This window comes from Hemiscyllium ocellatum, chromosome 21 (genome assembly GCF_020745735.1).
Source record: "Hemiscyllium ocellatum isolate sHemOce1 chromosome 21, sHemOce1.pat.X.cur, whole genome shotgun sequence".
Taxonomy (NCBI): domain Eukaryota; kingdom Metazoa; phylum Chordata; class Chondrichthyes; order Orectolobiformes; family Hemiscylliidae; genus Hemiscyllium; species Hemiscyllium ocellatum.
Window position 1 is genome coordinate 57,659,367 of NC_083421.1, and position 15,585 is coordinate 57,674,951.

Consider the following 15,585-nt stretch of genomic DNA (forward strand, 5'->3'; position numbering starts at 1 on the left):
CACACCACCCACACCACACCACGCACACCACACCACCCACACCACCCACACCACCCACACCCACACACCACACCACCCACACCCACACCACCCACACCACCCACACCCACACCACCCACACCCACACCCACCCACACCCACACCACACCACCCACACCACACCACCCACACCACACCACCCACACCACACCACCCACACCACCCACACCACCCACACCACACCACCCACACCACACCACCCACACCACACCACCCACACCACACCACCCACACCACACCACCCACACCACACCGCCCACACCACACCACCCACACCACACCACACCACACCACACCACACCACCCCACACCCACACCACACCACCCACACCACCCACACCACACCACCCACACCACACCACCCACACCACACCACCCACACCACACCACCCACACCACACCACCCACACCACACCACCCACACCACACCACCCACACCACACCACCCACACCACACCACCCACACCACACCACCCACACTACACCACCCACACCACACCACACTCACACCACCCACACCACCCACACCACCCACACCACCCACACCACCCACACCACACCACCCACACCACACCACACCACACCACCCACACCACACCACCCACACCACACCACCCACACCACATCCACACCCACACCCACACCCACACCACACCACCCACACCACACCACCCACACCACACCACCCACACCATACCACCCACACCACCCACACCACACCACCCACACCACACCACCCACACCACACCACCCACACCATACCACCCACACCACACCACACCACACACACCCACACGCACACCCACACCACACCACACCACCCACACCCACACCACCCACACCCACACCACCCACACCCACACCACCCACACCCACACCACCCACACCCACACCACCCACACCCACACCCACACCACACCACACCACCCACACCACACCACCCACACCACACCACCCACACCACACCACACAACACACACCCACACGCACACCCACACCACACCACACCACACCACACCACCCACACCCACACCACCCACACCCACACCACCCACACCCACACCCACCCACACCCACACCACACCACCCACACCACACCACCCACACCACACCACCCACACGCACACCACCCACACGCACACCACCCACACCACACCACCCACACCACACCACCCACACCACACCACCCACACCACACCACCCACACCACACCACACCCACACCACCCACACCACACCACCCACACCACACCACCCACACACCACCCACACCACACCCACACCACCCACACCACACCACCCACACCACACCACACCACACCACCCACACCACACCCACACCCACACCCACACCCACACCCACACCCACACCCACACCCCACCACACCTGCACCCACACCACACCACACCACACCCACACCCACACCCACACCACCCACATCCACACCACACCCGCACCCACACCCACACCCACACCCCACCACACCTGCACCCACACCACACCACACCACACCACACCACACCACACCACACCACACCACACCACACCCACACCACACCACCCACACCACCCACACCACACCACCCACACCACACCACACCACACCACCCACACCACACCACCCACACCACACCACCCACACCACACCACCCACACCACACCACACCACACCACCCACACCACATCCACACCCACACCCACACCACCCACACCACACCCACACCACATCCACACCCACACCCACACCACTTCACCCACACCACTTCACCCACACCACTTCACCCACACCCACACTACTTCACCCACACCACACCCACACCCACACCCACTCTTCCCCAGTGCAATTTAAACCAATTCAGGAATCACCCTGACGGTGCCAATGTTAATCGACTTTCTATCTCTGTGGTGTGACGATGCAGTGAAGGCCACGATGCCAATTTTAATGACGCAGTCAAACTCTTGTTCCAGACCATGAGCCTCCACTGCAGGCAGTGTGCCCTTGTCACAAGTTCCAGCCACTTACTGGGCAGTGAGCTGGGCTCACAAATCGACCAGACTGAGTGCACCATCCGCATGAACGATGCACCGACGACCGGCTACGAGGCAGACGTCGGGAGTAAGACTACGCTGCGAGTCATTGCCCATTCCAGTGTTTACCGGGTGATAAGGAAACCTCAGGAGTTCCTGAACAAGAGCCAGGGGACGGTCTGTATTTTCTGGGGACCCCCACAGAAGATGCAGAAGAACAGCCGAGGGGGCCTGTACCGACTGATTCACCACGTGGGCCTGGCGTTCTCCAAGCTATCTGCTTTTGTTATTGCTCCGAAAAGGATGCAGCAGTTTGATGACTTATTTCAGAGGGAAACTGGGAGAGACAGGTACAGTAACAACACCTCTATCCCTCACCCCGACATAATACTAGAATCATAGAATTTTACAGTACAGGAGGAGGCCATTCGACCCATCGTGTCTGTACCAGCCCCTGAGAGAGTCATCCAACCAATCCCACTCTGTGCCTCCACCCCCATAGCCCTCTAACTTGGCCCCTTTCAAGTGCACATTTTACCCTCTTTAGAAACCTCCTGTGGAATCTGCCTTGCCCACTCTCCCAGGCAGCACATTCCAACTCTGAACAAATCTCTGACTAAAGAAGTTTCTCCTCAGCCAGACTCCGGGCTTTCTTGCTGACAATTTTGAAGTTGTGACCTGTAGTTACTGACCTAGTAACTAGTGCAAACAGAATATCCTCCTTTCTGGAATTTTTGTGGTCCCAGGAATGGAAGTAAGGCCATTCGGCCCATCGACCATGATATGTAAATGTTGGCAGTGACAAGCAGTGCACGCTTCTGCCATTCACTGTTTGCACATTACCTGTTTCTAACAGGAGTGTTAATTCTGGTGGATTTCCTCACATTAGCCTCTACCCCATGTTAGCTTTGCAAATGTAGGTCCCTTTAAGGGTCAGCCAGAAGGTATTTTCTAATCAACCTCTTAATGTTATCACATTATCTCTGAAGTAATTGGGACTTGAACCCAGGCCTCCTGGTTTAGAGGTATGGACACAAACCCAGTGTTCCACAACAGCCCCTCTAAGGGTAAACTAGACTGCTTTGAGTTGACTATGAGCGGGTAACACTCCGTTAACTCTATGTTGAGAGATGGGTCTCTGCCCTCGGTGGGCTTTGTTTGTGATATGGCGTGTACTTTCATTTGCTAATGGGGTGATTCTGTGGTGGGTTTCCAAAAGGAACAGCTGGGTTACCCATCTGGTGTGGGGGGAAGTGGGCATGGTCAGGGGACCCACTTGTAGGCCTGTCTAACATGGCCATCAACACATTCTCACGCACTCCCTCTCACACATATATACACTCACACATTCTCACATTCATACACACACACTCACTCTCTCACACTCTCACTCACACACTCACTCACACTCTTACTTTCACACACTCTCTCTCCCCACCGTGTCTCATTCTCTCTCTCACTCACACACGCACGCTCGCCTTCTCACACTGTCTCCCCCACCATTCTCTCACACACGCTTGCTCTCTTACATGTTCTCTCTCTCACACACTCTCTCTCTCTCTCATACACGCTCGCTGTCTCTCACACACTTGCTCTCTCCCTCTCTCACTTTCTCTCTTTCTCTCTCTCTTACTCTCTCTCACTCACTCTTTCACACTCACACTCACACTCTATCACTCACACTCCCCTCCAGGGGCTGATTATATCCACCCATTTGTGTGGATGACCTGCTGATCCACTGGCCATGACCCTTGGGCTGAATGTCCTGTGTCTCTAAATGCTACCTTTCAGGAAGAGATTGTTAACGAGACATTCTTCTGTCTTTCCCTTCTCTCTGAAGGAAGAAATCCCATTCCTGGTTGAGTACAGGCTGGTTCACTATGGTGATAGCCATTGAACTCTGTGACAATGTCCAAGTATATGGAATGGCACCACCTAATCACTGCAGGTAGGTGTTTTATTTTCTGATCAGTGACCAGGATCTAGGCAATAGGGACACTAGCAGAAGTAACTCAAACCTGCCTAGCCATTCGATCATGGTTGAATCTACCTCAGTTGCCACAATATTGCCATTTCCTTAATTCCCCAAAGGTTGATCACATTCATTCCTGCATACACTCCCCCACTGAGCTTCCCATTCCTCTGGGATACAGAATTTCAAAACTTCACCATTCCTGAGTTAAGAAATTCCTCCTCATCTCAGTTGGAAATAGCCTACTCCTTATTCTGAGACTTCACTCCCTCAGTTCTACACATCGAGGAAGTGACCTCATCATCAAATCCTATCAGGAAATTGAAGAATTTAATACCTTTACATTTATTTATAATTCACTTATGGGATGTGGGTGTCGTTGGCTGGGCCCAGTATTTATCGCCTGTCCCTAATTGCCCCTTGAGAAGGTGGGGGTGAGCTGCCTTCTTGAACTGCTGCAGTTCACCTGCTGTGGTTGACCCACAATGCCATTGGGGAGGGAATTCCAGAATTTTGTCCCAGTGACAGTCAAGAAATGGCAGTATATTTCCAAGTCACGATGGTGAGTGGCTTAGAGGGGAACTTTCAGGCGGTGATGTTCCCATATAGCTGCTGCTCTTGTCCTTCTAGATGGTAGTGTTTGTGCATTTGGAAGATGTCTGAGGATCTTTGGTGAATTTCTGCACTGCATCTTGTAGATGGTACACACTGCTGTTACTGAGTATTGGTGGTGGAGGGAGTGAATGTTTATAGATGTGGTGCCAATGAAACGGACTGCTTTGTCCTGGGTGTTGTCCAGCTTCTTGAATATTGTTGGGGCTGCACCCATCCAGGCAAGTGGGGAGTATTCCATCACACTCCTGACGTGTGCCTTGTAGATGGTGGACAGGCTTTGGGGAGTCAGGAGGTGAGTTACTCACTGCAGGATTCTGACCTGCTCATGTAGCCACTGTGTTTGTGTGGTGAATCTAGCTGATTGTCTGGTCAGTGGTAATCCCTAGGGGTTTGATGGTCGGGGATTCAGTGATGGTAGCACCACTGATGCATTTCATTTAGATCACATCTTATTAATTTAAACTCCAGGGAATATTGGGTGCTGTGCCTTTTGATCTTGTAGTAAAAATATTAAAAATTTTTATTTTCCACATGTTCTGTTGCAACACCAATGAAAAGACACAGGATAGTACCTCTCCCTTAAACATGTACCACTATGTTACTGCCCTTTCAGTTTAAAACCAAAGCTCTCTGCTATGGATCTCTCTCTTCTCCTTTTACGGAATACTGCAGCCTGTGGTGATACCCAAATAAGTGAGGCTATGCTCCGGTACTTTTCAATTGAAAGACTAATTCTAAAACATTCCCAATAAGTGTGATGAAATCCAAGGGCTTTTGTCATTTGCAACTCGATTTCCCTGCCCTACCTTTGATATTCAGTCTGCCCACTGCCAGCACACAGTCATAGATGGATGTATCATCAACAAGCTGTACTATAAGAGAACATAAGGAGTAGAAGCAAAAGTAGGCCATTTGGCCCATCAAGTCTGCTGTGCCTTTCAATGAGATTTATGGCTGTTTTCTGAACCCTCAACTCCAGTATCCTGCCTTAACTCTGTAACCTTTGATTCCATTACTGATTAAAAAATCAATCTTGAATATACTTTATCACCCAATCTCTCCAGTCCACTGCAGTAAAGACGTCCACAGACACATTCCCCTCTGAGAGAAGGAATTGCTCCTCATCTCTGTCTTCAATGGTGAGCCCTTACTGTGAGATTATGCCTCTGATCCGAGATTCTCCAATGAGGGGAAACAGCTTTTTCTATACTACTTTGTCAAGTACCTACTTTGTTAAGCCCCTCCCGAATTTCATATGTTTCAATGAGGTCTCCTCTCATACTCCTAAACTCCAAAAGCACCACCTACCCAACCTTTTGGATTTGAATTATAGGGAGAGGTCGAATAGGCTAGGGCTGTTTTCCCTGGAGTGTCAGAGGCTGAGGGGTGACCTTATGGAGGTCTATAATATCATGAGGGGCATGGATAGGGTAAACAGACAAAGTCTCTTCCTGGGGTGGTAGAGTCCAAAACTAGACGGCATAGGGTTGAGGGTAAGAGGGGAAAGATATTAAAGAGACCTCAGGGGCAACTTTTTCACACAGAGGGTGGTACGTGTATGGGATGAGCTGCCAGAGGAAGTGGTGGAGGCTGGTACAATTACAACATTTAAGAGGCATTTGGATGGGTATATGAATAGGAAGGGTTTGGAGGGATATGGGCCGGGTGCTGGCAGGTGGGACTAGGTTGGGTTGGGATGTCAGGTTGGCATGGACGGGTTGGACTGAAGGGTCTGTTTCAGTGCTGTACATCCCTATGACTCTAAGGAATCAATCTTTCTCTGGACTCACCAAAGCAGATGATTAAATTTGAATTCAATTTAAAAACAATTGGCATGAGAAAAAAGTATCTGGCTCACTAATGTCAGGGAATAAGGGAAGGAAACTATCATCCGTACCTGGTCTTGACTACATGTGACTCCAGACCCACAGCAATGTGTTTGACTCTTAACAATTATGGATGGGCAATAAAGGTTTGTCTAGCCAGTAACACCCACATCCCGTGAAGGAATCTGTATAGAAATGGTTTGGTACTATCACTAGACTGTTAATCCAGAGACACAGGCAGTATTCTGAGCACTTGGTTCCAATCTTGCCAAAACCACTGGTGAAATTTGAATTTAATAAAATTCTGGAATTAAGGATCTAATAGTGATCATGAAACAATTGTTGAGTGTCAGAAAAAACCTATCTGGTTCTCTTTAAGGAAGGAAACTTGCCATCCCTACCCGGTCTGGCCTACATGTGACTCCACATCCACAGCAATGTGGTTGACTCTTAATTGCCCTCTGGGCAATTAGGGATGAGCAATTAATGCTGGCCCAGCCAGTGCTCTCATTCTGTATTAATAAATAAAATGACTGGCCTGTGAAATTTTCTCTGCACGTCCATGCATGGCCACATGGAGGAAGATGCGTCAAGGCTTCAGGACCCTGGAGCACTCTTGTGATGATGTTATAGATCTGCACATCACTGACCATAAATAGCACAGTGTGGGTGGAGTTAGGACACTGAAAACAATTAGTGAATATACTAACAAATATTCAAATAAGATATTTTTGCCCTTAAATAATGTAACAATAAAAGTGGAACCTGGTATATCCACATTATCAAGTATAGCAATATAGTAAGCTGTGTTGCCTTGAAGTCTAAGTCTGAAAACAGATCTTGACTTTGCCGCTTCCTTGACCAATCGTCTTGAATCCAAACTCGTCACACGATAGAGAGGAAGGACCATGGAGCGATCTCCCATCGATTAGATTAGATTAGATTAGATTACATTACTTACAGTGTGGAAACAGGCCCTTCGGCCTAACAAGTCCACACCGACCCGCCGAAGCGCAACCCACCCATACCCCTACATTTACCCCTTACCTAACACTACGGGCAATTTAGCATGGCCAATTCACCTGACCCGTACATCTTTGGACTGTGGGAGGAAACCGGAGCACCCGGAGGAAACCCACGCAGACACGGGGAGAACGTGCAAACTCCACACAGTCAGTCGCCTGAGGCGGGAATTGAACCCGGGTCTCAGGCACTGTGAGGCAGCAGTGCTAACCACTGTGCCACCGTGCCGTCCATCGAGGGTAGAGAAACAGTGGGGGCAAGTAAGAGAAACATTTGGGACCAGGTAATTATTGTCACAGCTACATGTTGGGGGAAAAATTAGTATTATCTCTCTTTATAACTTGTGATTTTTTTTTGTGAACAGGGAAACTCAGCCCAAGCGGATGCCTTATCACTATTATGAGCCGAAAGGTCCCGATGAATGTCGGACCTTCATTGGGAATGAGCGAGCCAAGAAGGGGAACCACCATCGTTTCATCACCGAGAAGGATGTGTTTGCTGAATGGGCACAGCTTTACAACATTTCCTTCCTGCAGCCCAGCTGGTGATGAGGGTGATAACACACTGCAGTCTGCCTGCCCTCTCCATCCTGCTACTTCAGGTCCATACCAGGGAAACCGAATCCATTCTGGTGTCAAGGAAAGGCTGGAACTAAAGTCCTTCACTGACGGGTGCTCAGGGAATCGCAGGGCTGTCGGGGAATGGGGGTTGGAGTAATGATGGATCAGGGCAACAGGATTCCAAGTGCAGTGGGTAGATGGTGCAGTTGTCCCTCTTTGGACACTTACTGCTGTCAGATATACTGTGGAGCAGATTCATTCAACCACTCTGATTATGAGAGAAACCCACCATGTGACCCTAATTGTACAGAGGTGTTTCTGTGTATGATTTGATTCATGCAATGCAACACAAATTCCTGTTTAAAATATTTTAATGCCCTCTGTGTTAGCGCTGAAGAATCGAGCCACCCAATAATGACGACTGTGCAGAATGGAGCATTGTGCTTGATTTCAGACAAACCACCTTTAAAAACTTCTTCAATTTTCAAAGTTTTGTATCATCTCACACAATTAATTAATGGAAGATGCGTCTGTTCTTCACCTATCTTCCCGATCCCTTCAAGAACACCCACGTCTGCAAAAGATTGGGGTACCATGCTGTCTGATAACTTTGCTCAAAGGGCTGGGGCAGCTTTGTGTTCTTACTGTTGTTCAGTGACTGAAATCGGGGGATTATATTTTGAGCTGCTGTACCTAGTGGATGTCAAGGTCTCCAGAATTTAATCTGTTAAGAAGACTGTTGTTTCAAGAGGGACAAGGCTCCACTGCTTTACCTTTCCTGTACTCAGCCTGAGCTTTCACTGATATTTAATATGGTGGGTGTGGTTCGGAATATACTATACATACAAGAAAATGAATTTCGCCTGACTGGTTCGAATCTCTGAACACTGCCACTTTGATATTACAACCCAAATGAATCCCACACACAGTATCTCATTGATTTCATTGTGAGTAATATGCTCAAGATCACTCTGTGACTGTAATGAGCAACTCCAGTTGGACCAAGCCATTTGAAAGTTGTCTTGACTTGTGATTGTAATCATTTCCTCCTTGTAGTTTGATGAGATGGTTATTGAGAATGGTCAATTGGAGCCTGACCCAGGAGACTGACCCAGGATGGACAATCAGTCCATTGGAGACTGACCCAGGAAACTGACCCAGGAGACTGACCCAGGATGGACAATCAGTCCATTGGAGACTGACCAGGAGACTGACCCAGGATGAACAATCAGTCCATTGGAGACTGACCCAGGAGACTGACCCAGGATGGACAATCAGCTTCTTATGACGTGAGCTGCATCTGGGCGCTTTTTGTTACCCATCAGGCATTGCTGCCTTGTTCAGTTTCCTGTTGGGCTGACTGCTCATACTTAAAATGTAAACCTCGCCATCATAGGTGACTGTTTTGAAACAGAAACCCTTTTCTCTATTTCAAGAATTTTTGCAGCAAAGGCAAAGTTCAGAACTTGACCCTCATCCTCTCTCCTCTGATCAACTCTGAACTTGGTGAAAGATTTAGTGAACTTGCCTGATTTATTTCCACTTGGTGGGCACTGGTGATATGGATTCATGTAAATCTTTGCAAGTTGTTAATATTCTTCCCTCTTTTTTCCTATCCCTATCACATTGCTTTGTAATTCAGCCTCGACTTGTTCACAGTACTGTCCATTTGAGTGTCCCAAGATCAGGTGTATCACGGACTGGGTGCACAGCAGGACCTCTTCCCAAATAATGTGCCTTAATCCCTGATCCTGAAGACTATATTGTGCTGCCCTTGTGACGTCTTTGACACTAGATTTTCCTGACTCTTCCAGTGATTGCTTCATTGTGCTGTAGACTCCAACCATTGGGAACCATGTGCTTGAACTTAACATCAGCTGTGGGTTTGTATTCATGGGTCCCACACTCCATTAACATTAGACTCTCAGAAGTGACTGACACTGACCCTCATATAAGTTTAGACCTGCTCCCAGAGAATCGCACAACACACTCCCCATCCCCTGAACAATCTAGTCAGTTCTTGGTGCTCTGTAACTTCTCTAGTTATCTTACGAACCACTTTTACCTGTCCTACAGTTCCTCCTAATTCATTTTGCACCTTACATTTTTCTAGTGTATGTATATTGTTGGTGATTACAGATGCAGAAGAGCCTGGATAACAGACACAAGATTGGAAAAGGCAAAGACCGAGTTGGGAAGCAGCATCAGGGTATGTAGGACAGAAGAGGGCAGATCCGTCAAACAGTTGACCCACCTTCTGGGGTGGAAGAAGGTCTATCTACATTGCAGATTGTTGCCTGGGAAACACAGACACCTGTTTTAGGAAACATAGGATTTTCCAGTATGAAATTGAGCACATGTAATGCACTGACTGAAAGATGGTTGGGGTATATAATCAGTGAAGGAAGGAGAGGGGTCTATTTTTATGCATGGTCCAGTGAGTTGAATGAACAGAGATGTTGGTGAACAGAAGCTTGTTGTCATTGACTAAGCCAAAGATAATGCAAATGCTTTCTGTTCTGGAGTAAAAAACACAAATCTGGTAAAATATCAGAATGGAGAAAGTTTATAATATAATGAAAGTACAGATCGAATTAGTGGTAGTTGTCTTTTCCCTAGGAATGGAGATGCCCAGACTAGGGGGCACATTTTTAAGGTGAGAGGGAAGAGATTTAAAAAAAACATGAGGGGCAACTCTTTTACACAGATGGTTGTTCACATGTGGAATGAACTTCCTGAAGAAGTGGTGCATCTGGGTACAGTTTAAGAGACATTTGGATAAGTACATAAATAGGAAAGATTTGGAAGATATGGGGCAGGAGCAGGCAGTGGGACTAGTTTAGTTGAGATTATGTTCAGCATGGACTGGTTGCACTGAAGAGTTCTGTTTCTGTGCTGTATCACAATGACAGATTTTTACTTAATGACTATTTTGCAATTTGTTTATTTCCATGTGTTTTTAAAAATGGGATAGAAAAATCATGTGTTATTATGACATTTTCTCAAGTTGACTATTATACGGAATGTTGTCTTTTTAATTCCAAAATATCCAGCTTTTCAATTTTTGTGAAGGCTGTATTTCTGTAAAACAGGAGAGACTGTGGATCTGTGTGCTATATACAGGATGGGACCACAGGAAGGAATTACTGGTCCAAGCTGGAGGAGCTGTTTCCCATCAGATTTACAATCTGCACAAGTCTGAGCTCTGAGCCTTCTGACTAGAACTTTGTGCAGAACATGGTGTTGCTTTATGTCTCACACTCAGTATGCCTTCAGGTCACGTTGTACGATAAAGCGATGATATTAGGAGCTCATTGGAACCTTTGCTGGTATCTGAGTGTTTGGATTTGTATTGCTAACTCAGTGTTTGCCCATTGCACAGTGTTGGTAGTTCTCTATCTGCCCTCTCACCGTCATTTCTTTCAATCTGAACTGGTAAACATTGTGTCCAACATTATGTTACATACAAGCATTGCATTCTTCTGGCACAAGTGTCTGGGATAACTCTAAGCTATTACGTTACATTAAGAGCAGCATGCTTCCAGTAGAGTCCCATACTTCAAGTGGGCTTGGGGTAAGATGGAGTCTGAAACCTTTATACCCTTAGGTCACATGCTATGATGTAGTAATATCATGCGTTTCTCTTAAAGGCACACTGACCGTGATATACGACACAAGTGGATTCCTTCAAAATACTGATTTTAGGGGAGGGGGTTGGGGAGGGAGAACATGTGTGGAATGGTGTGGTATCAAAAAGGAAGTCATCCAATTTCATCCCAGTCAGTGCTGGCTTGCTGATCTTAAATAGGAACAATTCATTCGACCTCGAATCGGGATGATAAGCTGGTCTGCTGTCCCCCCCAGCCTTCACTGCAGTCCAGTAACACTAGGTGAGCCAATATCAAAGGTTCACATGGAAGCAGATTGAGTAATGTGGCACAGAATGTGTTTTCTGCTTTGAAAAAGGCAGCAGGTAAATTGGACAGTGAAGAGGCATATTGGGATGCGAGGATTCCTGAGAGGCCAGTTGCCAGAATGGTGGCATGCAGAAGGGATTTTAATTACAACCTCTGGTTGGAGAAGCTGAGGCTGTTATCCCTGGAACAAAAGTGATTGAGGGGAGATTCATTCGAGGCATCCATCATTATATAAGGGAGACAAAGAGAGGCTGATGGTACAAGGACTAGGGGGACATAGGTTTAAGGTTATGGGCAATGTGTATGCGGGATAAGGGCGAGCAAATAAGAACACAGTGTCCTGTGCAGTAAGTGCTCATGGCCTGGGATCACACTGCCTGAGAGTGTGGTGGAAGTGGACTCAATGCATTATTTCACTAGTAAATTGGGATGTGCGTTTGAGGGAAATGAAGTGGCAGGGGTCATGCTATAGGCCAGGAGAATGGAGCTGCAGCATGGATTCCTTTCTGCTGCATTAGCTCGGTGATCTTAATTAACAATCACACAACACCAGGTTTAAAGCCCAACAGCTTTATTTGGAAGTGTTAGCTTTCAGAGCGCTGCTCCTTCATCCAGTAACTAGTTACCAGATGGGAGAGCAGCACCCCGAAAGCTAGTGCTTCCAAATAAAGCTGTTGGATTATAACCTGGTCTTGTGTGATTTTTTTTTAACTTTGTCTACCCCAGTCCAACACCTCCACCTCCACAACTCGGTGATCTTAGACGAGGACAGGACCAGGTTGGGGTTAGTGGTCTTGATCCCATTACATTCCTGCCTCCCAGTGGGAGCTGCGATTGTCACTGTGCACTGTCCCTTTCCTCCTTGATATTCAATCACATTTTGACATGAAGCTTGGTGGGGGGTGGGGGGGGATAGGTAGGAGATGAACAGGGGCAAACTCCATTACACACAGAGACTGCCACCTTCTTCACTGTTTTACGTTAGACATGACAAAGCAGAAAGGGTCAATTTGCCAAAGTTTCCCTTTTATGCGAAGACAGTGTGTGATCTATATTTTTATACTGGATATTAATATTTATTGTTCTTCTTGACTAACTAGACTGCAGCTGTTTGAAAGGTTATTGATTTGAGTATTAGTTTGAGAGGTTATGTCACACGTATTTAATTCAATTTGAATGGAACCAGTTTGTTAATCTTTCAATTAACCTAAAGGACAGACCAGAAATAGGTTCTACTCAATGACGATCTCCTCCCTAATCAACATTCTCATTTAAATGGTTATAAAGTATGTTTGTGTGTTAAATAAATACATGAATATCTTTGATGCTGTGGTTTTCTTCATTCTGCTGTTAATGGTCATGTCTTCAGTTGTCAGGATTCTGAGCTCTAGTATTCCATTCTCTCTCTGTCTCTCTCCTCCTTTCACCAGTGATGCACACCAGGCTAGATCCCCTCAGAATATTTTAAGAAGGTAGCCTGCACCCTAAGTTTTTCTTATTTTAAAGGTAGATATGAAGTGGGTGTTCCAGGACTGATGCAGCTGGTCAAACCATTTGGCTTTAAGCAAAACAGAATTTATTTCAACACTACAGTTCAAACACAAACATAAGAATGCGGAATTTGGAATAACTTAACTATTGTAAAACCTAACTGACTACTCGATACAGTAACTTACTGTTATAGTAACAGCCCATAAACACTCCCCTTGACAAAAACAGTAAATTCAAACACAGATTCTTACAGGTAGGAGGGAACAACAGAGAGATTTCAGAGGTCAGTCAGGAATCATTTACTGAAGCTTATAACACTTCTGGACTCTAACACCTTGTGACTGCTACAGCTAAAAAGAAACTAGAAAACCTGAACTGGGAGCATTGGCCACTCCCCTTCCATTGCATAACTTTTTGAAAAACAGCCTCCTCTGATTGTTGACTTAGGCTGACTCCTGCAGCCACTTCGGCACCTCTGCCGTTACAACCTCTCTTCAAAAAAAGCCCAGGACCAGTAGCCTTTTTTAAAATGACAGAATCGTCACACCTTCCCCCTTTAAAAAGAAGCCATCAATATACAAAATGGCTTCATATTAAACCCTTAATCTTACTCTGTTAGTACATTACAATACATATACATTACCTTGACGATAACCATGCAAACATTCATGACTGCGTTCTATTTCTGCATTTACGCATGCCACTGAACACCTTTATCCAAGTGATGACACATTAGCAATTACACTTTCTCATTCTACCACATGTATAATTTTCAAATTGAATGGCTGCAATAATAAGCTCCACTTACGATGTGGAGGAGCTGATGTTGGACTGGGGTGGACAAAGTTTAAAAATCACACAACACCAGGTTATAGTCTATCAGGCTTATGTGGGAGCACTAGCTTTCGGAGCGCTGCTCCTTCATCAGGTAGTTGTGGAGCAGGACCATAAGACACAGAATTTATAGCAGAAGATTACAGTGTAGTGCAACTGAAATGATATATTGAACAAACCTAGATTGTTGTTAAGTCTTTCATCTTTTAGAATGGGTTGCAGGTTTTGGTTCATTAATATGTAAATCCCAGAACTTAAGTCACATTCTCGAGATGACTTAAGGTTTTGTAAAAAAAAAGGTAACATCTCAGCTCGGCCAATGCATTAAAGGTGTCAGGTTAGAGTCTGTCTGTATGTCAAAGTTGAGTCAGACTGGTTCTATTTCCAAAGTGGAATTTACAACATATTACGTGTATTGATTGCCTGCAGATTGTGCATTCTTTTTTAGCAAAATAGAATGTACCTACAAATACAAATTCACCGCATAGACTTATATGTGTATGTGTGTATATGAGAGAGAGCATGTGTGTGTGTGAGTGAGAGAGTGTGTATAGTGTAGTGGGGTCACCTGTAGTGTGACATGAACCCAAGGTCCTGATTGAGGCCATCCTCATGGGTACCAAACTTGGCTACCAGCCTCTGTCGACTCTGCGTTGTTGCCGATAAGCCACAGTGAGAAACCATAATGAACTCCTCAGGAGATAGACACGGTTGCAACCAACAAGGTACCCTTCGTTGTTCAGTACTTTCCGGGAGCTGAAAACCACGCCATGTTCTTTGCAGTCTGCAACACATTATCAGTGAGCGTGAGCACCTCGCAAAGACCTTCCCCATTCCCCCACTTCTCGCCTTTAAACAATTACCAAACCTTAAACAAATTATTGTTCGCAGCAAACTGCCCAGCCTTCAGGACACCCTGCCATGGCAACCACTGCAACATGTGTCAGAGTGTCAACATGGATACCACCATTACACATGGGGATACTACCCACCATGTATGCGGCAGGTACTCATGTGACTCGGCCAACGTTGTCTATCTCGTACGCTGCCGGCAAGGATTCCTTGAGGCATGGTAGCTGGTGAGACCAAGCAGAGACTACGGCAATGGATGAATGGACACTGCACAACAATCATCAGACAGGAGTGTTCCCTCCAGTCGGGGAACACGTTAGTGGTCTGGGACATTCGACTTTGGACCTTTGGGTGACCATCCTCCAAGGTGGACTTCGGGATAGGCAACAATGCAAAGTGGCTGAGCAGAGGCTGATGACCAAGTTTGG

General features: G+C 46.6%; 1 protein-coding gene across 1 annotated transcript in view; it reads left to right on the forward strand.

The window, feature by feature from the left end:
* st6galnac6 (ST6 (alpha-N-acetyl-neuraminyl-2,3-beta-galactosyl-1,3)-N-acetylgalactosaminide alpha-2,6-sialyltransferase 6) overlaps positions 1 to 12,618 on the forward strand; it is a 26,296-nt gene extending 13,678 nt beyond the window's left edge. The window contains exons 3-5 of the mRNA XM_060841533.1: positions 2,008 to 2,417; positions 3,908 to 4,015; positions 7,868 to 12,618. Of these exons, the coding sequence (XP_060697516.1) occupies positions 2,008 to 2,417; positions 3,908 to 4,015; positions 7,868 to 8,051 (702 nt within the window). The 3' untranslated portion in view covers positions 8,052 to 12,618. The remainder of the gene's footprint in view (positions 1 to 2,007; positions 2,418 to 3,907; positions 4,016 to 7,867) is intronic.
* Positions 12,619 to 15,585: the final 2,967 nt, after the last annotated feature.